Here is a 24102-nt window from a genome sequence, read left to right on the forward strand (position 1 = left end):
TGAATCTTCATTTTCATTTCATGTTGTCAAGCTGATAGCATTTAATGCACTCTGTAATTATAAAGAGCATTCATACTTTGTGTGTAGGTTGCTTCTAAAGAACGAAATTCCTGGGCCAGGGATATAGCTCAGCAGCCTAAGTGCCTGCCTGGCAAGCACAAGGTCCTGAGTTCGATCCCTGGTACTGCAAAAAAAAAAAAAAAAAAAAAAAGTGGAATTCCATAAGCCATATAAAGTAACTAATGAAGAACTTGAATTTTCTCCTCTTTATGTTTTGACATTTGTTTTTTTCGGTAGCTTTTAATAGTATTTTTTCTTGTATTATGTATCTTAGCTCATCCTAAATTCCGTTAATGCAGGGGTTGACCAGTTTTTTACGACCAGAAGAATGTTCTAATCTCTGTGAGCCAAATAAGCTATCATAGAGTCTTAACTCTGTGGTGTGCAGGTAGCCATGATACGGAAGTGATGACAGTGTTCCAATAAAAACATACAGTGAGCAGGTTTGGCCTGTGGGCCATACTTCACCTACTTTGTTGTCTCAGGAATGATTCTAAATCCTTGGGCGCTCCTGAAATGCCTCCTTGCACCTCTGTCTCTCATTTCAAACCAGATTACTTGCTGTGTATACAGCTGTACCATGGTATGTGACAAGTTCTGGGAGTGGAGATACTGTTTACGTGTCACAGTATTTCTTGTCTCAGCTTTCCTTTCATTTTGTGGTACACATGACTGTTCAGGGGAGCATCAGCATACTTTTTTTTTTTTTTTTTTTACCTAGACCTATGGTTTAGGGAAGAAATCTTAAAAGAAGAGAATGAGTGGAGTAAATGTAAATCAGCCCTCAGACTCAGCCCACAGAGAGGCAGTCTGGACATGGAGAGAAGATTGGTAAGGACTATCTCTTTGTGCCTTCGTCATTTTAGGAAGGGGAGATGAACCAAAGGGGAGAAGAACCAGACGCCGGTCACCAGAAAGTGACCGTAAGGGGAGGAAGCTCCTGGAGCACACATGGCTTCCTTTCTATCTGATGCAGAAGAGTGAAAAACTTGCTGCATACCGTGGTACAACCGTCTACACAGCAATTAATCACCTGAGGGTCTGCCTCCTAACATCACACTGGGGTTTAGAGTTTTAACATGGAAATTTGACAGGGACACAAATAGCAGTCTTTCGCAATAAGCTTTATATTTAGTAGTAGTTTAGGTTTCCAGAAAAATGGAGTACAAAATACAGTTTCACCAGTTAATACTTTGAACAATACGTGAAGTCATGTATCCATCCTTACAGTATCACACGGAATAGTTCCACTGCCCTAAAAATCTCTTCAGTTCCACCTTTGTCTTCTTGCTTTCCTCCTCTCAAGCCCCCAGAACCTCTATTCTTTTTTATTATCTCTATAGTTTTCTCTATTCCAAAATGCCGTATAGTTGGAATTTGCAGTGGTTGCATTAAGTTTATATGTGCACCATGAGGCTTCATTTTTTGGGCGCTTGTTCCTCACCGTGTTACTGTTAAGTAGTGATGGGACCGTAAATGGGGCCTGGTAGGAGGTTAGGTCATTAGCAGCGTGTCCTCAGAAAGGATGAGAGTGAGTCGCTACAAGTGAGCCCACGCCCCGAGTCACTCTGGCCTCCTGTGCACATCCACCATAGTGCGGCACAGCCAAGGGGCCATCACCAGAAGCCAGCGTCACCATGTTTGGACTGTCATACTCCAAAACCCTGAGCTGGGTAAGCCTTCAACTGCTGAAGGACAGCTTGGTTGCTTCTGAGGTTTGGCAGTTGTAAATAAACTGCCCCAAACATTTGTTCACAGGTTTTTATGTGGACAGAGTTGTCATTTCATTTGGATACATACCAAAGATCTTGATTGCTGGATAGTATGGTATGTATAGTTTTGTGGAAAGTTGTCACATTGCCCTCCAGAGTGGCTGTACCATCTTGTGTTCCATCAGTGGTGAGTACTTAAAGTCCTTGTCAGCCTTTGTTGGTGTCAGTGTTTTGAATGTTGGCTGTCCTGATGAGGGTGTGGCCTCATCTCGTTTTAACTGCCATTTCCTGGTCATATGTGCTGTGGAGCATCTTCGCATGTGCTCATCAGCGTGTCTATCTTCCATGGTGAGAAGATGCTTCAGATCATTTGCCCACTTTTTTCTTTTGGTGGAACCGGGGATTGAACTCAGGCCCTTGCGCTTGCCAGGGAAGTGCTTATTCCACTGAGCCATCTCTCCGGACCTGCCCACTTTTGATCCGGTTGAGTTTTAAGAGCTCTTTTTTATTTTGGATGTAGTCCTTTGTCAGATACACACTTTAGAAATAGTTTCTCCCAATCTGTGTTATCATTTTATTCTCGTAACAGCATTTTTCATAGAGCAGAAGTGTTGAATGAAGTCCAACTAACCAGTTATTCTTTTCATGAATGTATTTTTTAAAATCTATTTAGTGTAGGATCTACGGGGTCTCACTATGTAGATCAGACTCGTAGTGATCCTCCTGTTTTCAAGCACTGAAAGTACAGGTGTGTACTACCATGCCCAGTCTCAATCACCGCACCCCAGGGGCGGGGCTGGCTGGGATCGAACCCCAGCTGCTGTGCTCTGCCTAAACAGGCACTTTAGTCTGCTGAACTATCTGGCCAGCCCTCATGGCTGTATTTTTGTTGTTACATTTTAAAAGTCACTGGCAACCGTAAAGTCCACTAGATGTTCCATGTTGTCTTCTGTGAACTTTGTTACTTTCATTTGATAATTAGTTATGTGGTTTATTCTGAGTTTGTTTTTGTGAACTGTGTGAGGTTTGTGTTCAGATTCATTTTTATATTGTCCTTTTTAATTTCCTTGGCTTCCTTGTTAAGTAGCAGTAACTGTGTGTAAGAATTTTCTGGGCCCTATTTTGCTCCACTGACGTGTTTCTGTTCTCACCAGCGCCATACTATCTTGATCCCTAAGGACCTCATAGTAATTTAATTACTCTGTAAAGACCTTATTTCTAAATAGGGTCACATTCTGAGTAGTGAGGTTAAAGACTTCATACTTTTATGGTTTGGGTTGGGGTTGGGGTTTGGGTTTGGTTTTGGACACAGAGTCTCACCATGTAGTTCAGGCTGGTTTTCAACTCACTGTGTAGCTCAGACTGGACTTGAATGTGCAGTAATCCTCCTATCTCACTTTGTATCTTTTTGATGGGTATTAGCTTTTCATTGCTGTGATAAAGTACCTGACAATAACAAGTTAGAGGAGAAAAGGTGTATTTTGGCTCTCTGTTTCAGAGGTTTTAGGCCACGGTCCACTGGCTTCATGCTTCTCAGTCTGTGGCAAGGCTGAAACATAATTGTGGAAAGATGTGATGGAGGAAGCTGTTCACTTCTCGGGGCCCAGGAAGGAGAGAAGAGAGAGGGACAACCCATGCCGGCTAAGGTTCCGCTTCTGTTTTGGTTCATCTCAGCATGTAGCCTCTAGGATGGTGCTACCCTCACCAAGGCCAAGTCTTCCTGTCTCTTTGCTGCCCCACTTGCCGGGCATCTCTGGAAATACCTTCACAGACACACGTGGACGTGTGCTTTGCTAATTTCCTGGGTGTTTTTTAGTCTAATCAAGTGTAGATGACAGTCATACCTTGTATCCTGTAACTTTGCTGCAATCACTTAGTGCGATGAGATTTTGCAGGATGTTTTTATTTAGACATTGATGTCATCTGTGAACAGAAATAGTTGTATTTCTTCCTTACCAATTTATGTACTTTTTCCTTTACCTGTCGTACTGCATTATCTAGGACTTACTGTACAATGTTAAAGCAGTGGCAAGAGGAGACTTTCTTGCCTTGTCCCTGGTTTTAGCAGGAAAGCTAGTTTCTTATCATTAAATATGAAGTGGGCTGTAGTTTTTATAGACAGTCTTTGCCACATTGAGGAAGTCCTTTCTATTCCTAAATTAGTGCAAGAGTTTTTTTAATCATAACTAGGTGTTGGTTTGTTATCATATGCTTATTCTGTGTTTATTGATAGGATCATGTGATTTTTTTTTCTTACTATGATGTTTTTTCAGTTTTTCAAAGTATCTTAAAATTTCTCTTGAAATTTCATGTTCAACTCATTATTCACAAAGGAGTAGTTCAATCTCAGAGTATGGGGAATTTTCCAGTTACCTTTCTGTTACCATTTCTACTTTAATTCCATTGTAATCTGAGGTATATATTGTATGATTTCTGTTCTTTTAAATCTGCCAGTGTGTGAATCATGGCCTCAAATGATGTCTGTCTGGTGGATGTTCCATGGAGTCTGGAGAAAAAGATGTGTTCTGCTATTGTTTGATGAAACAGTTGTGTCCTAATGACTTCTGTCCATTTCTGATGGAGTGGTATGGAAGATTCCAGGACAGTGGAATCATCCACCATTCTTGGAGTTTGTCAGGTTTTTCAGACTTAGTTTATCCTTAGGCAAAGACGTGATGAGGATCTTCCTTGAGCTTGTCCCATTTCTCATTACATAGAGACTTTCTTGTAGGACTCAGCATCACATCCCACAGGTGAGGGCAGAGTCCTCAAGCCTCAGCCTTTTTAACACCAGGGACTGGTTTTGTGGAACACGATATTTCTGCAGAACAGGAATAGGGGTCAGAGGATGCTTTCAGATGATTCAGGTGTATTACATAAATTATGTACTTTATTTCTATTACTAAACTGTGTTCATATATAATGAAATAATTATACAGCTCACCATAGTACAGAATCAGTGGGGGCCCTGAGCTTATTTCCCTGGAACTAGAAATTCCCACCTGGAGCTGATATGTGATACTGATACCAAAGTTTGTTGCTTATGTCCAGCCAGGCCTGTAACCTCATATTGGTTGCTAACCCTGCTTTACAAAGATAGGATGTTGAAAATGGAAGCAGGCTTTTCAGTGTTGTTTTTTTTTTTTAACATTCTCAGGATATTTCACCTTCACTATAATCCAGAGCATATGGAGATATGAAGTTGTCTTAAACATACTTTTAAGGCGACTATGATTTGTGATCTGAAGCACCCAGATCCCTTTCTGTTGTAGAAAGTTGATTCACTAGCTTATGTACAAATGGGTACAGATCCATTCTTCCCTGATTTGGGGGTCTTTTATGGTTGGGAAGTAATACTCAAACTCTTGAAAGTAAACATGGGTGATCATGCACCAGCTAGGAGAAAAAAGGCCCTGGCTCAGTCTGTTTCAAAATCTCTGCTAAAATCCCAGTGTTTACTTGTTACCCTCATAGCGCAATTTGGCTTTTCATTTAGCCACTTTATCTACTGACTTGAACATAGTAGTCATTTTCCCCTAAATGTAGTCATTGGAGTTTATTGAACAGGTTGAGTATGACCCACAATTAAGCAAGTTCTATTACTCATTCTGGGCCGTTGAAATGAGCTGCTAATGATAATTTCTTTTTCTGGAGAGCAGCTCTTATAACACAACTCTGCCCAGCAATCTTCTTTAGCCATCCCCCTTTCATCTTAGTTCTGGTGTAGTTTAAATTCTAGCCTGGTCCTGCCGAAGTCTTTGGTAACAGCCCCCTCCTGATCCCAGGGTCTAGCAATCAGCCAGCTCACTGCACATACAGGACTCGGGTCACTCTGGAGATTCCAAGGGTTTTTGATTTGCATGTGAGAAGCCTGAGCGAAGGAGCAAACACATGTTTCATAGTGTCACAGTTGACAAGTTTTTCAGCACAGTTGAGTGGTCATTACGATGTCTGAAAGCTTTAGTTGGAGATACTGTCATTGCAGAGTTAGTGTCCCTTGTCCTTGGTACTTCTAAGACCGGGGGTGTCACAAAGGCTTTTAAAGTTAAGGACCTAATAGGTGACTTGGGCCATCTAGAGGGTATAGTGGACATGAGTGGTTGTGCTTTGCTCTGACATCAGGTGTGTGTGGACAGCCTCAGACTCAGGCCCTGGGTCCCCTTCTTTAGCCCACAATCTACAGAATCCAAGGCAGTGACGAGGCTGTCAAAGCAGAGCAGCAATGAAGCATCATACATGTGAACTTCCTCTTAAGAGCAGTCTTCACAGCATTTGCATTGGGTTTGTTAGAGAGGGGACCCTTTTGAGTGTGTTCAACTTGTCTAGAAGGTACAGTGCCTGAGTGTTATGGTAGTAGCATCTCTGACCTTGCTGTTGGTCACCAGTCATCCTGCATCTTTCCCTCCTCCTAGTCACCTAGTAGAGCAGTGAGGCGCATGATCATGCAGCATCACCAAGATATGACAGGAGCTATGCAGATATGCCTGTGGGTCAGGGCACACCACAAGCTGGGGTACACCATGGAACAGGTGACGCTGATGAGTAGTCTGCTTCCCTTGCAGGCCACACCGCTCTAGGGTCAGGTGTGCTGATACCTCAGCCAAGAAGTGTTTGGTCATGGATGCGGATGATGAGGCGGTCCTGAACCTCATTGCCGAGTGTGAGTGGGACCTCAACAATCCTCCTGGGAGCACGAGTTCCAGCCAGGAGCAAGAAGTCACCATCCGACACACCCAAGTGTCCCGTCCAGCAGGTCAGTCAATGAAGGTCACCTGGGAGAGGAGCAGGGAATGGAGGAGGGGACAGAGGACAGGAGACGCGAGAAATGGAGACAAGACAGGAGAGTCTGATCAAGTCTCGTTTATTCAGGGGAGGTGCTGGGTATATATAGAGAGTATAGGAGTGAGGAAGTCTCGGCTCTTGATGTCAGCAGGTATCTAGGCAACGGAGGAAGGTCCCACCCCTGGGGCATAGCACGTGATTCATGGGGAATGGGCAAGGTGGGAAGGACCAGAAACTTAACTCAGCAGGGGAATAGAAACTCAAGAAAATGGCTGACACTATTATAAAATGGATACCAGTTAACAGCTTCCCACACCCAAGACCAGTGGGCTGCAGTCACTGACGCCAACATGCATCGTTGTGCTGTTGACAAGGTTCCCTCCAGTGATAGGACCTTCCCGAAGTCTCTGTGGACTTGGAATGGCCAATAGTATGGACTGAGGAATTATGAGAGGAAAAGCTAACATATTTAATTGGAGTATAGTCATATTGCTTGGTTGTTCAGATTATCAGAAAAGTAAAACATCTAAAGTAGAGAAGAAAGTCAAGCGACTGGTGGCTAGTGGACCTGATGTTAGCATCAGGAATGAGTGGTGTGGACGCTCTGCTTCTGTGAGGCAGCTGTGGATAGGTCCTCTGATACCACAAGGGGCATTGTAAGCTCCTCACTTGGGGTAGGAGCATTACACAGTTTGTTTGGGGTCTTCTTTTTATTAGGATTGTTCATAAGCTTTAGCTTCACTTTCCAGTACAGTATGGGTTTTTTTGTGAAAACATTGTCACGTTGAGGCATCAGTGTAGGGATGACGGGGCAAGGACAACACTATCTTTCTGGCCCAAGACTCATGACAATTTTACTCTGTATTTTGCTGTAGACTAGTGCTATAAAATATGTGTCTTCTGGACCCTTTCTATTGAAGGCTGTCCACTCCATTTCATGGGGCTAGTTCTCTTCCTGGTCTTGAGTTGTAATAACTTTTTATGGTTTCTGGATACAAATCCTTTCTCATACTGTACATGTACTGAGGATTTTCTCATATTCTATGGTATTGTCCCTATCTTTTGACATTATTGCTGTCCTGTGGTATTGTCCCTGCCCCGTGTCATCCCTATCCCATGGCTTTATCCCCATTGTGTCCTTATCACAATGCCACAGCATTGTCTCCATTGTGTGGCATTTTCCTTGTGTGGCAGCCCCAACCCATGGCAGCCCTCTCCCGTGGCATTTTCTCCCTTGTGTGGCATTTTTCCCATCTGTTGCATCCCTGCCCTTTGGGATTATCGCCAGCCTGCACCATTAGTCCCATCCCCTGGCTCATCTTTTCACTTTCCTAATAGTAATTTGGAGAGCATGTTTTAGCTTCAATGAAGTCTAGATGGGTGTTCTTTTTAATGGTTTGGCTTTTTGTGTCCCCTAAGGAAATCTTTATCCACCCATGGCTAAGGAGATGGGTTGTGTTTTCTCACAGACACCCTGGAATTTCAAGTGTGTGGATTTTTTTTTTTTTTTTAGGGGGAAGGTAGTTGTTTTGTTTTGCATTTTTGAGACAAAGTCTCACTTTGTAGTTCAGGCTGACCTTAAACTCTATGCAATCCAGGCTGATCTCAAATGAAAGCAACCTTCCTGCCTCAGACTCAAAAGTACTAGGGTTAATGGTGTGTGCCACCACTCACAGCTGGAGCTAATTTCTATGTATGGTGTAAGTGAATGGGCTTGGCTGCCCCTCCTCCCCTTCTTACAGGTACATTTGTTCTGATATCAGTCATCGAAAGGACTGTTTCTCATTTAGTTACCTGGGTATACTTGTTCCAAATCAGCTGACTGCTCTCCTCATTCTGTATTCTGTTTTATGGACTCACATAAATTTCTCCTGCGCTGTCAGCTGTCTTGTCACTTTCTTGTAAGTGGTGAGGTCAGATCTTGTCAGCCCTTGGCCCTGTCCTTTGCCCACCTGCAGAACTGGCTGGAATTCACTGCAGTGTTGGTTGCTACATGATGAGCCCCCTTAGGCATCTTAATCAGTTTATAAGAAGTATGCTTAGAGATTGTTATACACTGTCAAAAACTTAAATGTAATTTTCATGAAGTAAAACCTTAAAAATATTTTTAACAAAATAGAGTCCAGAAATCTGCCGAGCCCTCCACCTGTCCAGCACCAGTGTGGGGACACCCCAAGGAAGGGTCGTGATAAGAGGAGAGCCAGCTCCAGCACGTACTACTCCGAGCAGCCACCTCCACACCAGCACTGTTGGGAGCTGTCTCCACAGCATGGGGAGCCTGAGGCCTGCTGTGCCCACAACCCGCACACCAGTGTCAGCACTCACCCAGGTGATTCCACTGCGGGTCTTTCTGAGCAGACATTTTCCACAGGGTTGGCTACAGCTGTGATGTTTCTCCTGATGTCTGTTTACTTACGTGTAGAATTCCTTACAGTAGCTCTGTTATTTCCGTATTACAGCCTCCACAGATATCGAGGACTCTTCCTCTTCTTCTCAGAAGCCAAATTTGTCATCACAAAAGGTATTGAATCCTTTGCCTGTTCCTGAAAGGTATATAGGAAGCACAGGATGCCTGGTGAAAGGTTCCACACACTTTCAGATCAGGAGCACCTGAGCCATCTGGAGAGAGCTGGTGGGCCCCACAGCCTGAGGGAGAATCTGAGTGTGCAGAACAGCTCAGGGAGCTGGAGCCGGAGGGCCTTTGCTCTTTCTGGAGCATCAGAGACTGAAGAGCAGACATCTCACAGTGCAAGCAACTCCGGAGTGGCGAGTTTGGGACCTTGGTGTTGGCCGCCAGTGCCTTGCCTTGTTTCCTTGACTGAGCAGTAGAGAGGAGTGGTCTTTGTAGTGTGACCTCGTGCCTTTCAGGACTGACCGAGCATCACAATGAAGCAGCTGTTCAGTGTAGTTTTGTTTAGCATTTGTTCCTGAGCTCTACCCTGTCTCTTGTAGTATTGTGTGTTTGGGGAGGAGGCATACACAGATGTCAGTTTTTTTTGTCTCATTTCTTCATATTGATTTCCAAGGTTGGAATCGGTCATCATGACCACCTGGAGCCACCATTTACTCTGTAATGTGGAGGAGTCTTGGAAGTGTATCGAGTAGTTTTCCAGTATGCTAATTCCGATGAGGTATTGAGTTCTTCCACCCTCAGAGAACTCAGAGGTCCCATGGACAACATTGCCATGTAGTTAGAGGCTTTGAGACATGAGCAAGGGATACCTGGATGAGCACAGGAAGGTTCGGACCCAGAGCCACTGGAGCAGGGTTTCCGTCTTTGTGTTGTATAGAGCCCTGGAGGTAGGCTGAGGAGTAAAGGTGCCTCTAAGTGGAAATGCTAGCTCCAGGGAGCACAGGCCCTCCTCCTCGAGGTGGAGGTTCTTATGGGAGGGCTCCTAGGAGGTCAGCGGCATGTCTCACTTTCCCCGGTTTGCCCTAAGCTGGTCAGGAGGCGAGAACCAGGGAAACTATGTTGACCACACCCTGGTTGTTCTGAGCCCACTGTTGGGGGTTGCTCTTGGGTGTTTGGGACATTGCCCAAGATGGTGCTCTGACAGCCTGTCAGCTTCACAGGTGGCTGTGAGGCACACTTCTGGGGCCAGGTTCTCTCCATGGCAGGAGGTGTGAATTGGAGCTTACAGGTATGCTGATGTTAGAGATCCCATCTTTGCAGTAATCAGTCATCTCATGAAATGAAAGATTTATGACTTTGTCTCTGTCACAGCCACCTCCTGTAGTACATTTGGCAGCTCCACTGGAGAGGAGGGCTGCCCTGGAGATGGTGCTCCTGGAGGCGCTCCTCGACCTGGTAGACAAGTACTGGAGTGGCTGCAGGTCCCTGCATGGGAACCAGATGTTCCTAGGTGAGTCCTGAGTGAAGGTGTTTCCACCTTGTTGGCAGCATCTCTTGACAGGTACTCCTAATCTGCCATGTGTTTGGGGATCTAGAGAATCAGGTAAGTTGTCCCAGCATTTAGACATTATCATGCTCCCATAAAGGTAATGTGGTCTCTGCCCCAGCAGGATAGCCAGGAGTTCATGAGGTCCCAAGCAGGCCCCTGGCTGTGGGATCCCACCTGCCAGTGCCAAAGCGCCATCCATAATGCAGGGCTGTAAGTGATGTGTTCACATGGGGGTTTGGAGAGCTGCAAGCCGCCTGAAATCTTCTCTGAGTCTGCTGTGTCTGGTTTTGTACGGATCCAGGGCAATGCTGTGAGTAAGCAGGGTGGTGCCTTTCTAGAGAGGGTTCGAGTCCCTGCTTCCACAGACTGGACCTGGTACAGGAGCACACTAGGACCCCTTTTATCAGGTTGGCACTTAGAGCCCAGTAGCTGCTTCGCTTTCTTTTGCATCCTGGGCTGTGTGCTGTTGTTCCCTAGGAGCTCACTGGCCAGTGGCAGACCCTGGACAGTACCCTGAGTCACTTCAATCAGGGTTTTGCTTCCTCTGGATCAGGACACCCTCAGGAGCTGCAGCCCCTGACCCCGCATCTCTAACCTGTGGCCCTAACCTGTGTTGGGGCCACTCTTGTTTGTGACAGTGGGACCCGGTTTGTGTCACCCAGGGGCTGCCCATCATTAAGCTTCCAGCACTCCCATGCCATTCTAGATGTGGCTGCCTAGAGTGCAGCCTTCATACCAGGGTATCCTGTCTTCTGTTCTTCTCCACACACCCCTCACTCTGCCCCTTAATGACATATAAGAAAGCCTGAGTGAGAGGACTTTGAGCCTCTGATATCCTTTGTCCTTGTGTGCCCCACCGTGTTTTCTAGGCATACAGTCCATCCTTCATTGGTAAGTATGTAACGGAGTTCATTTTCCTCCTAGCCCAGGCAAGGCATGTTTTGTCATCTGTCCAAGAGCTGGCATCATCTCAAGGCAGTGCAGCACCTGGAAATGAAGAAGTCAGCCAGCTGGCCCTTGAAAATCAGTCTCTGCACATGCGACTTGCTGAGCAGCAGCAGCAGTACACCACGACCGTGAGTGAGGTGACAGCGGAGCTCAGTAGTGCCCAGCGGGAGGTGGTGAGTGAGTCTGGCACCGTTTTCATCTGTTTCCTTCACTGTTCTGGAATGGGTGTGGGTAGACTTGTGACTTCACAAACCCGCACTGTCCCTGGCTGTCTTAAGCTGCTGCCCATGCCCCCTCCTGGGCCTCGAGGGCCTCTGCCCCCAGCATTCTGCATCTTAAAAACACTGCCTCACTGCTGCACACTCAGACCACAGGTGCAGTGAATTTGGCATGACAGTGTCACTGGTCATCCCAGCTCTGCTTGCTGGTTGCTGTCTTTTACAAGATGGGGGTTGAGGGTGAATCCATGCCCAAAGCAGCATATTTGGCCCCAGTCTGATGAATGAGCTTGCAGCAGGTGGCCCTGTGTCAGGGCAGACTGACTGTCTGCCACCAGGTGGCATCCAAGGACAACTGGAGCTGGATGGGACCCTTGGAAGCTCCTGTGGTGTTTGGAGTTTTGGGAGTACTCTGTTTTGTCAGCATCCATACCTCTCCGAGTGGGAAGTACTGGCCCACTGGGTCAGCTCTGGATGGTTGTGCAGCACCGCACTCCAAGGTGTAATCTCGGACCTGCAGATGGGAGGGCTGCTAAAAGGTACTGAGCAGAGACTGTCTACACCGCGCCCCCAGGCCTCAGTGCCTTGTGGCGTGTGGGAGTTCTTGTGGTGTGGGCAGTACTCACGATGGCAGTCTCATTCTTTGAGACCTAATTCTTATGTCCTCTCCCATGGAGAAGGGCATGCAGGGGTTTCCACCACTGCAGCGACTATCTGTCCTGCCCATTGGAGGACAGCTCTCACTATGCAGCTCAGATGATCCTCCTGTCTCAGCCTCCCCAGTGCTAGGGTTGTAAGCGTGGACCACCATGCCCAGTTTTGGTGGCTGAAACAATGTGCAGTGCTAGAGATCAAACCCAGGTCCTTGCACTTGCCAGGCAGACACTTAGACCATAGAGCTGTCTCCCAGCACTGGCCTCATCTTTAAAACAGGCTGAAAACACCAAAGGATTTCTGGACAGGGATCTGAAATTACTGGGCAAATAATTCCTTTATTTATACTCTGGTTTTTCTTCAGATCGAATACATCTTTCGCCTGTTTAAATTCCTTTATTTATGAGGTACTGGCAATTGAGCCCAGGCCCTTCACACTGAGCTATATCTGCAGGCCTTTTAAAAAATTTGTGGAGAGTCTTACTAAGTCCTTGAGTTGCTCTGGCTAGGTTCAAACTTGGGATCCTCCTGCCTCAGCTTCTCAGAGTGCTGGGGTTACAGGCCTATGCCACCACACCCAGCTAAATCCTTTATGAGAATCCTTGTGAGATAGCCCTTGTAAAGCTGCGTTTTTAGAGAAAAGCAGTGAAATGCCATAGAGAACCTCTATTCCTTATGCCGTGAGCCTCCTGCATATGCTCATGGGTCTTGTTTGGGAAGGGCTGAGTCCAGTGTGTCTGGACCGCAGCCCAGGGCAGAACGTAGTCTGTGTGGAACAGTATGAACCTGACTCTGCAGGGAGACGACAGCCCATGCTGCCTGGGTTGGTGCAGCCTGAAAACCTTGTCAGATCAGGACCAGTGCATCCGGACCCGCAGAGCCTGTGTCAGCTTCGTGCTGCTGCCATGTAGAGGTCCGGTACAGAAGTGTGGTCTCTGAGTGCCTGCTCTCGCCTTCTCTGCATTCCTACCAACACTGTCTCAGAGAGTGGTCTCAGCTCTAGCACGAGTGTGTGCTAGAGTTCCCTGTCTGGGCAAGTGACCAAACCCTGCTCCTGTCGTCCAAGTTCAATCCCGGATGGCTCAGCTCTAGGAGGGAGCAGCCAGCCACTCTGGTCAGGAGCCCATATGGTGGCACCACCGAGGGGCAGCTGGGACTGTTGAGAGGAGAGGTGTGTGGACTTATCATCAAGCTCAAGTGTTCCCTATGGAATGAAGGTGCTGGCTCCATAGTGTGTGCGCCTGTGTGGTGCTGCTTGTTGGTGCTGACGTCACCACCTGAGGCAAAGGCCCAGGCAGCAGTGAAGGTAGTGGCTCTGCTACTATCCTTGTATATGTGGCCCCCAATTTTGGTGTAATCTGTCCCCTGTCACCTGTGCCTACCAGCTAGAACTATAGTCAAGAACTGGGAGCCGAACATGGCTACCCAGTGACAGCTTTTGTGTGACCCCAGGGTGCTCAGGGAAGGAAGAACTGTGTCCTGGCCTCGTTGCAGGAGGCACTGAAAGATGCAGGCTCACAGGAATGCTCTTAGGTCCAGTGGCTAGCCCTCACTATCAACTGTCAGGGTTGGCAGGCTCATGTGCCCCTAAGGTGGGCTTGCCATGTAGAAAATAAAACAGAGCTTCCTGAAAACTGACCCAGGTTCTCCTTTATGGAAGCAAGGAGGATGGGCAGAGGAGACTGCAAATCTGTGGGAGCCCTGGGCCACCTTGGATAGCCACCTGTCACAAGGGACCCTAGGCATAAGAGAGACTGTCATCCTGGGCAAAGGCTGATGGCTTTGGAGAGGAAGGACCTGCAGCTCTTCCTGAAGAAGGCCTGGGGCTCCCTGGGAAGGTTCCTCGCGTGTCTCCTGGGTCTGGAACACCTGTTCTCCCTCTGAAAGGAACTCGCATTGCTCAGGCAGGGTAGCTATTGTCATTTAGAATTAATGTAAAAAAGAAACTGCTTGTCATCAGAAAGGTTTTTTTGTTTTTAGTTTTTGTTTTTGGTACCGGGGTTTGAACTTGGGACCTTGCGCTTGCCAGGCAGGTGCTTATGCTGCTGAGTATCTCCCTGGCCCATCATCAAAAAGTTGAATTCCTTTTAATATATGTATTTTACTGAGTTTGACTTATTTTAAGTCTGTTTCCTATGTCCTTAGGATACCTTGAGACAACATTTAGACAGGTCTTTGGAGGAGAATAATAGCTTAAAATCTATGTTGTTTAACATGAAAAAAGAAGTAAAAAATGAAGAGACATCAGCAGCATTAAATGTGCAGATCTCTGGTGAGTTTCTGGCTTACTTACTTGGTAATAGTACTGTTGGAGTGTTCAGGTGTGCATGTGGAGACGTCATTCGAAGTCCTTCTTGCCAGGGGTGGCAGCAGCGTGTGCTGACGGGTGCCCTACCTCGCTGATCCTTGTATGGTGGCCTGGCCGTGCTGGCAGAGCACACAGGCACAGTGTGCCAAGACCAGCAGCGTGGGACTCACGGTTTCCTTTGGCTCTTAGAACCTCAGATGGGTCTTCCATGGGTGTGGTGCCAAGCATCTGAGGAGGCATGCTGGCCCTGTCATGGGGGAGCTTAGCCCTGGCTGCTTTCCTGACCCTGAGCAGGCACCCTGAGGTCCGTTCCCTGCTCGCTGATTCCTCCAGGCCCAGATAGTTTGCCTTCCTGCTCTTCACTTACTTTGGTTCTATTTTGTTGTTTTAAGAGGAGTGCCTTTGGTATTCAGGTTCAGACTTTGAAAAGAATCATTGGTGATGGTGTCTTTTGTTTCCATGGCAGTGTCTCTGGATCAGTTTGTATTTCGTGGGGATGGACAGTGTGCATCCTCTGCTCAGGTCCTTAAGGGTACTTTAAAGAGCAGGAAAGGAGTGTTTCAGGACTGGTACCCTCCTGCTTCGTGCCCCTTGCTGTGGCCTTTGCAGCCAGAAGGACCGTAGATGGGACATGCCACCAGGTCTATCTTGGGCACAGTACTTGCTTCGACCTCTTGCCCACTTTCATTGGGGTGTTTTAGTGATTGGTGAGAGTTCTTTATATTCATTTTCCTTTTGTACAAGTAACTTTCTCCTTTTTAATTTTCTGTTTCTAGAAGACATTACTTACATTTATTTGTGCCGAGGTTCATTCTATCTTACCCTTCATTCTAGTGTCCCTCTTTTTCTTTATTGTTAGTTCTGTCTGGGTTTTCTGATTCTGACTCAGGCTCTTTAATTCCTGTTTGTACTTTCTCATTCTGAAATGGTGAGCAGGGACTGGGTTCCCTTGTGGCCTGGCTGTCACTGTCTTGTACTGTCATGGTGTCTATGAGACTTGATGGCAGTACTTTTCTGTTATTCATTTTATGACATTTGTTCCAGTTTCTAAAAGGAGGTAAAGTTGGGATGGCTTTTCTGCCTTCCTAGATCAAAACTATGGCAGCCTCCTTTTTAAGGATTTTTCAGGCCTTATTTCCTCCCCAGTCCTCTCTTTGATGTCCATGTACTACCTGGCTTCTTGCATCAGCCTTCTCTGTAATGTGGGCCCTATTCTAAAAGGATTGGTCAGTTACCCCCTCCAGACTGCATGAGACCCTCTGGTCTCACCTCACTAGAGGGATGGACCTCTCCTGTATCTCCCAAGATTCCTTTCTTGACCCAGAAAAACAAGATAGTTGGGGGCTTTCTCCCTTCGGATCTGTCGGGTACCTGCTGCCAACCTCTGCTCCTCCCAGGTACAGACACTGTTCATGACCAGGAGCTCCCGCACCCGTCCCAAGGCTCCTATGTTTAGGGCTATGAGGCTCCCTTTTCCTTTGTTCATGAGGTTCTAGTTTTTGATCTACTTACCAGTTGTTTGACTAATGTGGGGATTCTGGGAGATGCTGCCACTTCCCTCTCCCAGAATCCCTTTTGTTCATGCCTTTGAGGAGGAATTTGAGTAGACAGATCCCCAGGCGTGTTACCTGAGCATGCTGACTGTGCCCTCAGTTGCTGTTGGGTTTGTTGGTCATTCTTCGCCTTGCCCTCTCTAGCTAACTCATCTCTGATAATGTGTGTTATACAATCATGTATATAAAGGTGGATTTCATTTTATCCAGCATTTGATTTTAGGGGGCCAGTAAAGGATACTTCTCTTTCCTTCTTGAGTTAGAAACCCAGAAAGGCAGGAACTTTGTAGAAGGAAACCCAGCATATGCACTATCATTGATGGGTGCCATATCAGAGGATGCTCATCAGAGACATGTGGCCACTGCAGGCTTCTGAATGTTCCAAAGCCACAGATCCCCTTGGGCACAGCTTCCTGGTGGGTGAGACACCCTCTAGTGGGCAGATCTAGTAGAGGATAGAGGAGGTACACGCTGATCATCACTCTCCTCTCCACATGAGGTTGGGACTCTTCTGGGCCTGCCCCCTTACCACTTCACCCAGTGGAGGGACCTAGCATTTAAGCCTCAGAACCCATGTTCATCCTCATCTTTGTTTTTTGTTTGTTTTCTTTTGTATTTGGTACAGGGTCTCCCTACACAGCTTGGACTCATAGTGATCCTCCTGTTTTCAGCCTCTCCAGTGCTGGGACTACAGGCATGCACCACCACACCCACACCCGGTCTCCATGGCCAGCTCAGTGTGCCAGGGGTGGGGCCAGCACAGCATGTGGTGCCAGGGATCGAACCCTGGTCCCTACACTTGCCTAAGCAGGTGCTTAGTTCACCCCCATCTTTAGATCCCTTATGGAAGTGGACCTTTCTCAAGCTGTCTTCCTTTTCTGATGACTCAGATGGACTTTAAACTAGCATTGCTGAAAACATAGGAATGAGTTTCACTAAACAGTGCCACCTCTTGTCTTCAGGACTTCAGATGAGTATCAAGCAACTGTCTGGTGAGGTGGTGGAACTAAAGCAGCACCTCGAGCACTATGACAAGATCCAGGAGCTCACCCAGATGCTGCAGGAGAGCCACAGGTATTGCTGGCTGGGCCTGTGAGGCAGGGGAGACGTGGAGGCATGAGAAGGTAGAGCTGGCCTGGGTCACTGTAGACAGGCACAGAGGCACAGTTGGCATTTGTCTCAGTGGTTAGCATCCAAGACCCACAGGTGTCACAGTGTAGCCTTGGAACTTCTGTGACAGCCCCTCAAAAAAAAAAAAAAAAAGTGAGGCCTTTCATGCTACAGCTTTCTATAAAGTGTGACCAGGAGGCATGGCCAGGGGCAGTGAGAGGTCAGGGGCACGTGAGTAGTGATGACATGCAGCAGCGTCCAGTTCCCTGGGCCATGGTTCCTGTGCAGTTGTGACTGTCGGCTTAGGAACACATGGATCCCATCTTTACTCTCTGGCTGTGTTTGGGTGTCAAGAGGTGGACTGAGGGTGTTGTAGTGGTCCAGGCAGAGCCTCGGTCTTTATTCAGAAAGGTGTGTGCTGAGAAGCAGGTGGAGAGTGGATATGGAGAGAAAGTCAGCCACAGGCAAAGAGGCAAGTTGCTCAACAGGGAGGGCTAGCACACTGCGCCTTGTGGCTATAGCATGTGAGCCGAGGCTGCCTGGGTTCGGAGGCATTCTCACTCTCTTTCCTCACATTCCATTTTTGCCTTTTGTCTTGCTGAGGTGTCCACTCCTCCTTACATTTAGGGATAGTCTGTTCCCATGCTAAGCTGACTCTTTAGGGATTAACATAGGCCACAGTTCCCCTGACTCCATTACGAGCGTAAGTTACTGGGGAGGGAGGGAGAGGAGATTGAGCTGAGACAGTGGAGAGGAGCAGGCAGTGGCAAGCTGATTCCTCCCTGGGACCCACCGGACATCTCTGGCAAATCAAACAGCTTGGCAGTCATTCTGTGGCCCAGATGTGGGCACGGCAGGGTCCAGGGCTTCTGAGTGCAGTGGGACCCAGCTGTGGCTTCTGGTGGTCATGCTGATTCTGACCAGCAGCTGTTTCTGTGATCTAAGCAAACAGGTCCAGTACCTGCTCAGTGGACTGGCCTACAGTGTGGCTGTCTTTGTGGTGAAAATGGCAAAAGTCATTGTGGGCTCCATTGTCTAAACTAGTGCTAACCTAAATGTCCTTTGTCACTGCCAACTCGGTGAACAGGAACCAAGGAATAGAGTGGGGAAAACAGTAGCATTTATGAATTCCTCCTCCAGGAAAGGTGGTCAGGAGTATAGAGAGGGGACTCCTCTATGACACTATTACACATCCAAGTTGTTTCCTCTGGTTGGAAATTAGAAACACTGCTGTCTGGATTCCTTCTGGAGTGAGTATTGTTTTGCTGGCCACAAAGGTTAACATCCTCTTCTCTAAGAGCCATGTAGGACAGGATGCTGAGGGGGCCATGCGTCCACCCATTTGCTCATTCAGCTCATTCATCTGGTGGATCAGCTCATTCATCTCATTCAGCGTCAGGTGGAGGCTGCTGCTTCTGTCTGAAAGGGCAAAGCAGATGGGCAGCTGGAAGTAGTGGAGGTGATGAAGCCACGGACAGTGGACCTGGATGTCCCTGGGCGATGAGAGATTCTGACGGGGGAGGGGCTAAGGGCTGGCTGTGCGTGGAACGCTTTGAGCTGGGCAGTGGCAGTGGAGGGGGGCAGTGCTGCTGAAGCATGAGGAGGAGTCTAGTGACCACCTCCCTGTTGTTTCCAGTTTCCTGGTCAACACCAACGAGCACCTCCTGCAGGAACTGAGCCGGGAAAGGGCACAGCACAGGGCAGAGGTGGAGCAGATGCGCTGGAGCTTCCAGGAGCTTAAGAAGACTGCAGCCCTGTTCCCACCTCGCAGTGACAGCCTTGGGGACTGCTAGTCCTGCTGATCCTACTCAGAGCTATGCATGTCCTCTGCCACAAGTGTGCACTCTTGCACTTCTGTTTGCTGGTGAGACTTGACCTTTGTGTTTGTAGTTACATTTTCCTCACTGAAGCACATTCAGGGTCTGTAACTCAGCTCTTTGAAGAATCCTAAAATTACAGGGTGGACCCTGGACTTCACCTGTCAGAAGACATACCAGCGATTGCTTTGTCATCAAACTACATGAGATGAAGGCGCCACAGCACTTTCCTTCCACAGCACTTCCCTTTGTACTATGTATGCTAATTAAAGGAATAATTTCTTGTGCAGTAAACAGTCCTTATTCAATGAATAATATATTCTGAAAAGTTAATTTTTAAGTGGCTCTCTATAAATCTCAAGTTCCTCACCATGATAGATGAGCGAGAATAAGTCTCAAACTTATAAAAGTAATACTCAGAAGATATAAGAAATATCTTTACTGTTTTGCTTTGTTAACATACCATAGTAAAAATACCTACCTGAACCCTGTGTATTCATAGTAGTGCATATCTGAAAATTATGTCATAATAGGACTGAAAACTAGTTTTTCTAGTTTGGAAACTAGTTACATATGTAATCTCATACTTTTTTTTTTTTTTTTTTTTTTTTTTTTTTTTTTCCTGGAACCGGGGATTGAACTCAGACCCTTGTGCTTGCCAGGGAAGTGCTTATTCTACTGAGCCATCTCCCCAGCCCCCTTACATATGTAATCTCAATTGGTAAAGCAAGGCGATTTTTTAAAACAAAGTTTAATTTAGGGAGAATGAGCAGGCCTAAGAAGACAGCGCTCTGCCCCTTCCTTGGGGTCCTGGCCCTGGGGATGGAAGCAGGAGTGAGCCTTCCCCCCTGCCTTTTCCCTCTCTGTTCCTCCCTGTCATGGTTGTATCCCTATCACAGTAAAACTACAGTTGTTTCTAACAGCACCAGTTTCTGTAACTTAGCAGAAAAACATGTCACTGAAGTTAGTGTTGGCACAGTAGGGTGGGATTCTTTCCATCAGACTGTTTATTTAAAAATATTGAAAGATTATAGTTTTAATCCATTCTAATCTAGTAGACAAGGATCATTGTGTCATTTTATTTTGGTCTTACTGAGCTTCTTGGACCCATGAGTTCATATTTTCCGTCAGATGTGGAGGTCTCGGTCTCAGTTTCTTCAGATTGATCTCTTTTTCTCCTCTCTTAGGTCTCCCACTAGACCAAGGTATTGGCTCCATGTTGCTAAACTCATTTGGTTCCCCATCCTTCGCTGTCTTGGTGCGTCACTTTGGTTGTGTGCCACTTAGCTTTCCCCCCCGCATACTTCATGTTATGTATGCCTGTGTAGTGACTATTTATTGTCACTTGGTTCTTTGGCATTATTTCCTTGTGCTCCTGTTCACTGTGACCCTTAGCCATGCCCTTGATGGCTATACTGGGCTATTCCAAACTGTTTACAGAGCATCCCCATTGCCCACCCTCCCTTGTGCCTGAGGTGTCTGTTGCTCCGTGTTGTGGCACTTCCAGTCTGTGACCTCTTCATCCCGCAAGGTATATAATATCCTTGTGGTTTTAACTCGCCTCTTCACACTGGACACCTTTGCATGTGTTTCTTGTTCATCTGGATTTCTTTTTTGTCCAGTGAATGTTCAAACTTTTCCATTCTTCTGTCATAAGGTTTGTTTTTCATTTATTTGCAGGACTTTTTTATAGGTCAAGCATCCTACTGAAAGTTTGCTGTAGACCCCTTACCTGGTGGGTACAAGGTCCCAGGATCCAGCCCCAGCACAGGAAAAAAACTAGATTTTTATATTAGGGATAGTCAACCCATAAGTGTATATGAATATTTCAAAATCTGAAATCTGAAACACTTCTGGTCCCAAGGGTTTTAGATAAGGAACATTCAACCTGTAATTCTGAGCTGTGTGTTTTCTAAAAAGCTGCTTTTCATTTTTTAATAGTGTTTCTTAAGAGGAATTACAAACCTTAATGTGGTTCATTGTACCCTTACATTTTTACAACTGAAGCATTTTGGATCCTAATTTTTTGTTTAGTTTTGTTTGTTTTGGGTACCAGGAATTAGAACTCAGGACTTCAGCAAGCACTGCATCACTGAACTAAATTCCTGGCCCCTAATTTTTTTTTAAATTGCTTTTTATGGTCATTGTGATACTGTGAAATACATCTTTAGTCTTTGTCCAGTTTTCTGACATACATCTCCCGAAGCTCTTAGAATCTCTGTAGTGATAGGGTCATCTGTGTGCTGATGATGTTGGCCTAGGTAGCTCAGGGAAAGACCAAAGAAGAATCCCAGGGTTTCAGTGGCACCATCCCCACAACCGCCAGCGGCAGGAGAGAGAGCTGGACAGTTAAGTTGATCGCCAGTGGCCAGTGATGCAGTCAGTCATCATGGCTGCATAATGAGGTTTCCACAAAAGAAGCACAGAGCCCAGGGGCTTCTGGGGAGCTGCACGCATGGAGACTGACGCAGGGTAGTGCGCAGGTCTGCGAGCCCCAGGCCGTCCCTACACACCGCCCTGTTCAGCTCTTCATTTGCACCCTTTATTACATACTCTATGGTGAACTCGTAAGTATAAACTTTTCCTGAGTGTGTTCTGTGAGCTGCTTAAGCAAGTTAACCCAACCCAAAAAGAAAGGCTCATCAGAACCCCAAATTATAGTGGATTGACACATGAGGAAAACTGCCTGGGCCTTGCTGCTGCCATCTGCAGATGGGAGATGGGCCCTCAACCCCTTCAGTCTGATGCTGCCTCCAGGGGGACAGTGTCGGGATTGGTGACTGGGGGTTCCGTTGTGCAGGCTGCTGCAGAGCTGCCTGCCTGCCTGCTGGAGGAGAGGAGTCCTGTGCCTTGAGATCACAGAATCCGGTGTTGATTATTAGGAGCATGCAGGACATTGAGCTTGTTTTTCCTGTATCTTCAGAGTTACAAAGATAGCTTACTGTTATCTTCTAGAAGGCTTTATAGTTTTATTTTGGATTTCAGTACATATCCTACCTAGAGTTGTGTGTGTGTGTGTGTGTGTGTGTGTGTGTGTGTGTGTGTGTGTGCAGTGAAGGTTAAGAACCTGATTCTATTGCTTTCCTCAAGTGAGTCCAGTTATCCCAGTCCTATTCACAGACAGGAACCCAATTTCAACCTTTCTCCTATCCCCTTTCTTGCCAGTACTATACTCTGGGCCACATCCTTCCGCCCCACACTCAGGATACCTGGCTGAGGTTTTCTGGGGTGTTGTTTCTTTGGAGAAAGGGTCTCACTATGTATTTCAGGCTGGCCTTGAACTCACAGCGATGCTTCTGCCTCAGCCTCCTAGGTGCTGGGATTACAGGTGTGAGCCATGATGCACCTCTCTGTTCTGACCCTTTGGATTTCATAGATTTACTAAACACTGGTTTCCTGAGTAGATGTAAGTGACATTCTAAGACAGTATCTGATGCCCAGTAAGCACTGTGTAACCACTTGTTTTAATAACATTAGCGTGTCATGGTTTCCTTGGGGTGCTACCCTTAGCAGCCATGTGTCAGTGCTATGTCATAAAGTGACCTAGAGACCTCTTGCCTCACAAGCAGCATTTTTTTCAGCCACGCATCATTTCATCCCTGATACATGGTGGCACTTGCTGGGATGCCATCTGTGCTTGGAGCCTTCTTTGTGGGGAGATCTCTGAGAATGGAGATAGCGTAACGCGTTGAGACAGGCAGAGCCACATCCCCAGCCCTTTCAGCCAGATTTTTAAGCTGCCATCTTCCCTCTTTTTTTTTTTTTTTTTAAAAAAAGAAAACTACCATTTATTGAACATTCCACTCAACAATAGCAGCATACACATTCTTTTCAAATATTCATAAACTGTATACCTGTCCAGCCTCCTTGAGTTGGGCTGGGGCCATGTGGCTGGTCCTGAGCAAATCAGAGAAAGGGAGAGAGGGTGTCTATAGCTTTAGGCAGAAGAGAGCTGGGGACCTGTGACAGCTGCCCTGCCCTGGGGCCCGTGGCAGCTGGGCCTCAAGCTCGGGAAGATTCCATTTCTTCTTTTGGAAAAGACCTTATATAAAGAAGATAAGGTGCGTGTGTCTGGCTGCAGGGGTTTCGCGGTTCTCACTTGCTTGGTAAGCCTTGCCCTAAGGCACAGGACTGTGCAGGCTTTCCACCTCTAGAGGTTTTGTAAGTTACGAGCTTCTTCGACTTGGTTTAGGTAGTTGTAATTTTCAAAAAGTTTTGGCAAACCTCTTCAGTGATATTTAATAGCTTAGCACTTAACGTTGTGTTGCTTAAGTACACTTATTTTCCTTCAGGGAATACAGGAAAGGGGGCAGCAGCTGCTCTGTCCAGCTTTGGAACTGAGGACATGCGCAGCCAGGTGCTCTGGCCCTGTCCAGCTTTGACTGCTGTACCTCGAGAAGGTAGCTTCCCTGCCCGCACCTCCCCACTGGTGTGGCTCATGGGCGTCACTGCCCGCAAGCCTCTGCAGAACAGACCCACGCTCTGCTCTCACCGCTGCCGTGCTTAAACTTTATTGGTCAGTGTCACCAAAACTTTGTGAAGTTAATCTGTCCCAGTAAGAAAAATAACCTTAGTCCCCGCTGCTTTTTCATTTTAATTTCTCTTTCTCTTTTTAAAAGTCATGCTTAAATTACTAATATATTTGCCTGATTAAAAATATATTATTACTTTTTCTGTTCTGCATCTTTTTCTTGCTGTATCAGCTATGATAGTTGGTTTATCCTTATGTAAATATACCATCTTTTATCCTGCTATTCAATACCTGTTTGTTTTGGTACTGGGTATCGAACTCAGAACCTTGAACTTGCCAGGCAGGCGCGTGTGCCGCTGAGCTATCTCCCCAGCCCTGTGCTGCTGCTCCACTCTGTGGGTGTTCTCCTGCTCCAGGACTCTTGGACTTAGGCCATCTCGTATCTTAAGCACTTGTACCTGTGCTCTGGGAAGCTGGGCCCCCCTCACTGCGGAGTGCCTGCTCATCTCGGCAGCATTGCCACCTCTGAGGCCCTGCAGGTGCCGTGTGAGTGGTTGGCTCCCCTCG

The 24102-nt window shown here is 46.9% G+C and overlaps 1 protein-coding gene across 2 annotated transcripts in view; it reads left to right on the forward strand.

Annotated features, from left to right (window-relative positions):
• The window catches only part of Cep72 (centrosomal protein 72), a 33872-nt gene extending 14482 nt beyond the window's left edge, over positions 1-19390 (forward strand). For both annotated transcript variants that reach the window (XM_023705422.1, XM_023705417.1), the window contains exons 5-12: positions 6335-6525; positions 8674-8883; positions 9014-9075; positions 10279-10417; positions 11381-11577; positions 14422-14548; positions 17100-17211; positions 18884-19390. In XM_023705422.1, coding sequence (XP_023561190.1) covers positions 6335-6525; positions 8674-8883; positions 9014-9075; positions 10279-10417; positions 11381-11577; positions 14422-14548; positions 17100-17211; positions 18884-19040 — 1195 coding nt within the window. In that variant the 3' untranslated portion in view covers positions 19041-19390. The remainder of the gene's footprint in view (positions 1-6334; positions 6526-8673; positions 8884-9013; positions 9076-10278; positions 10418-11380; positions 11578-14421; positions 14549-17099; positions 17212-18883) is intronic.
• Positions 19391-24102: the final 4712 nt, after the last annotated feature.

This window comes from Octodon degus, unplaced genomic scaffold, assembly GCF_000260255.1.
Source record: "Octodon degus isolate 3935 unplaced genomic scaffold, OctDeg1.0 scaffold00008, whole genome shotgun sequence".
Classification (NCBI taxonomy): Eukaryota; Metazoa; Chordata; class Mammalia; order Rodentia; family Octodontidae; genus Octodon; species Octodon degus.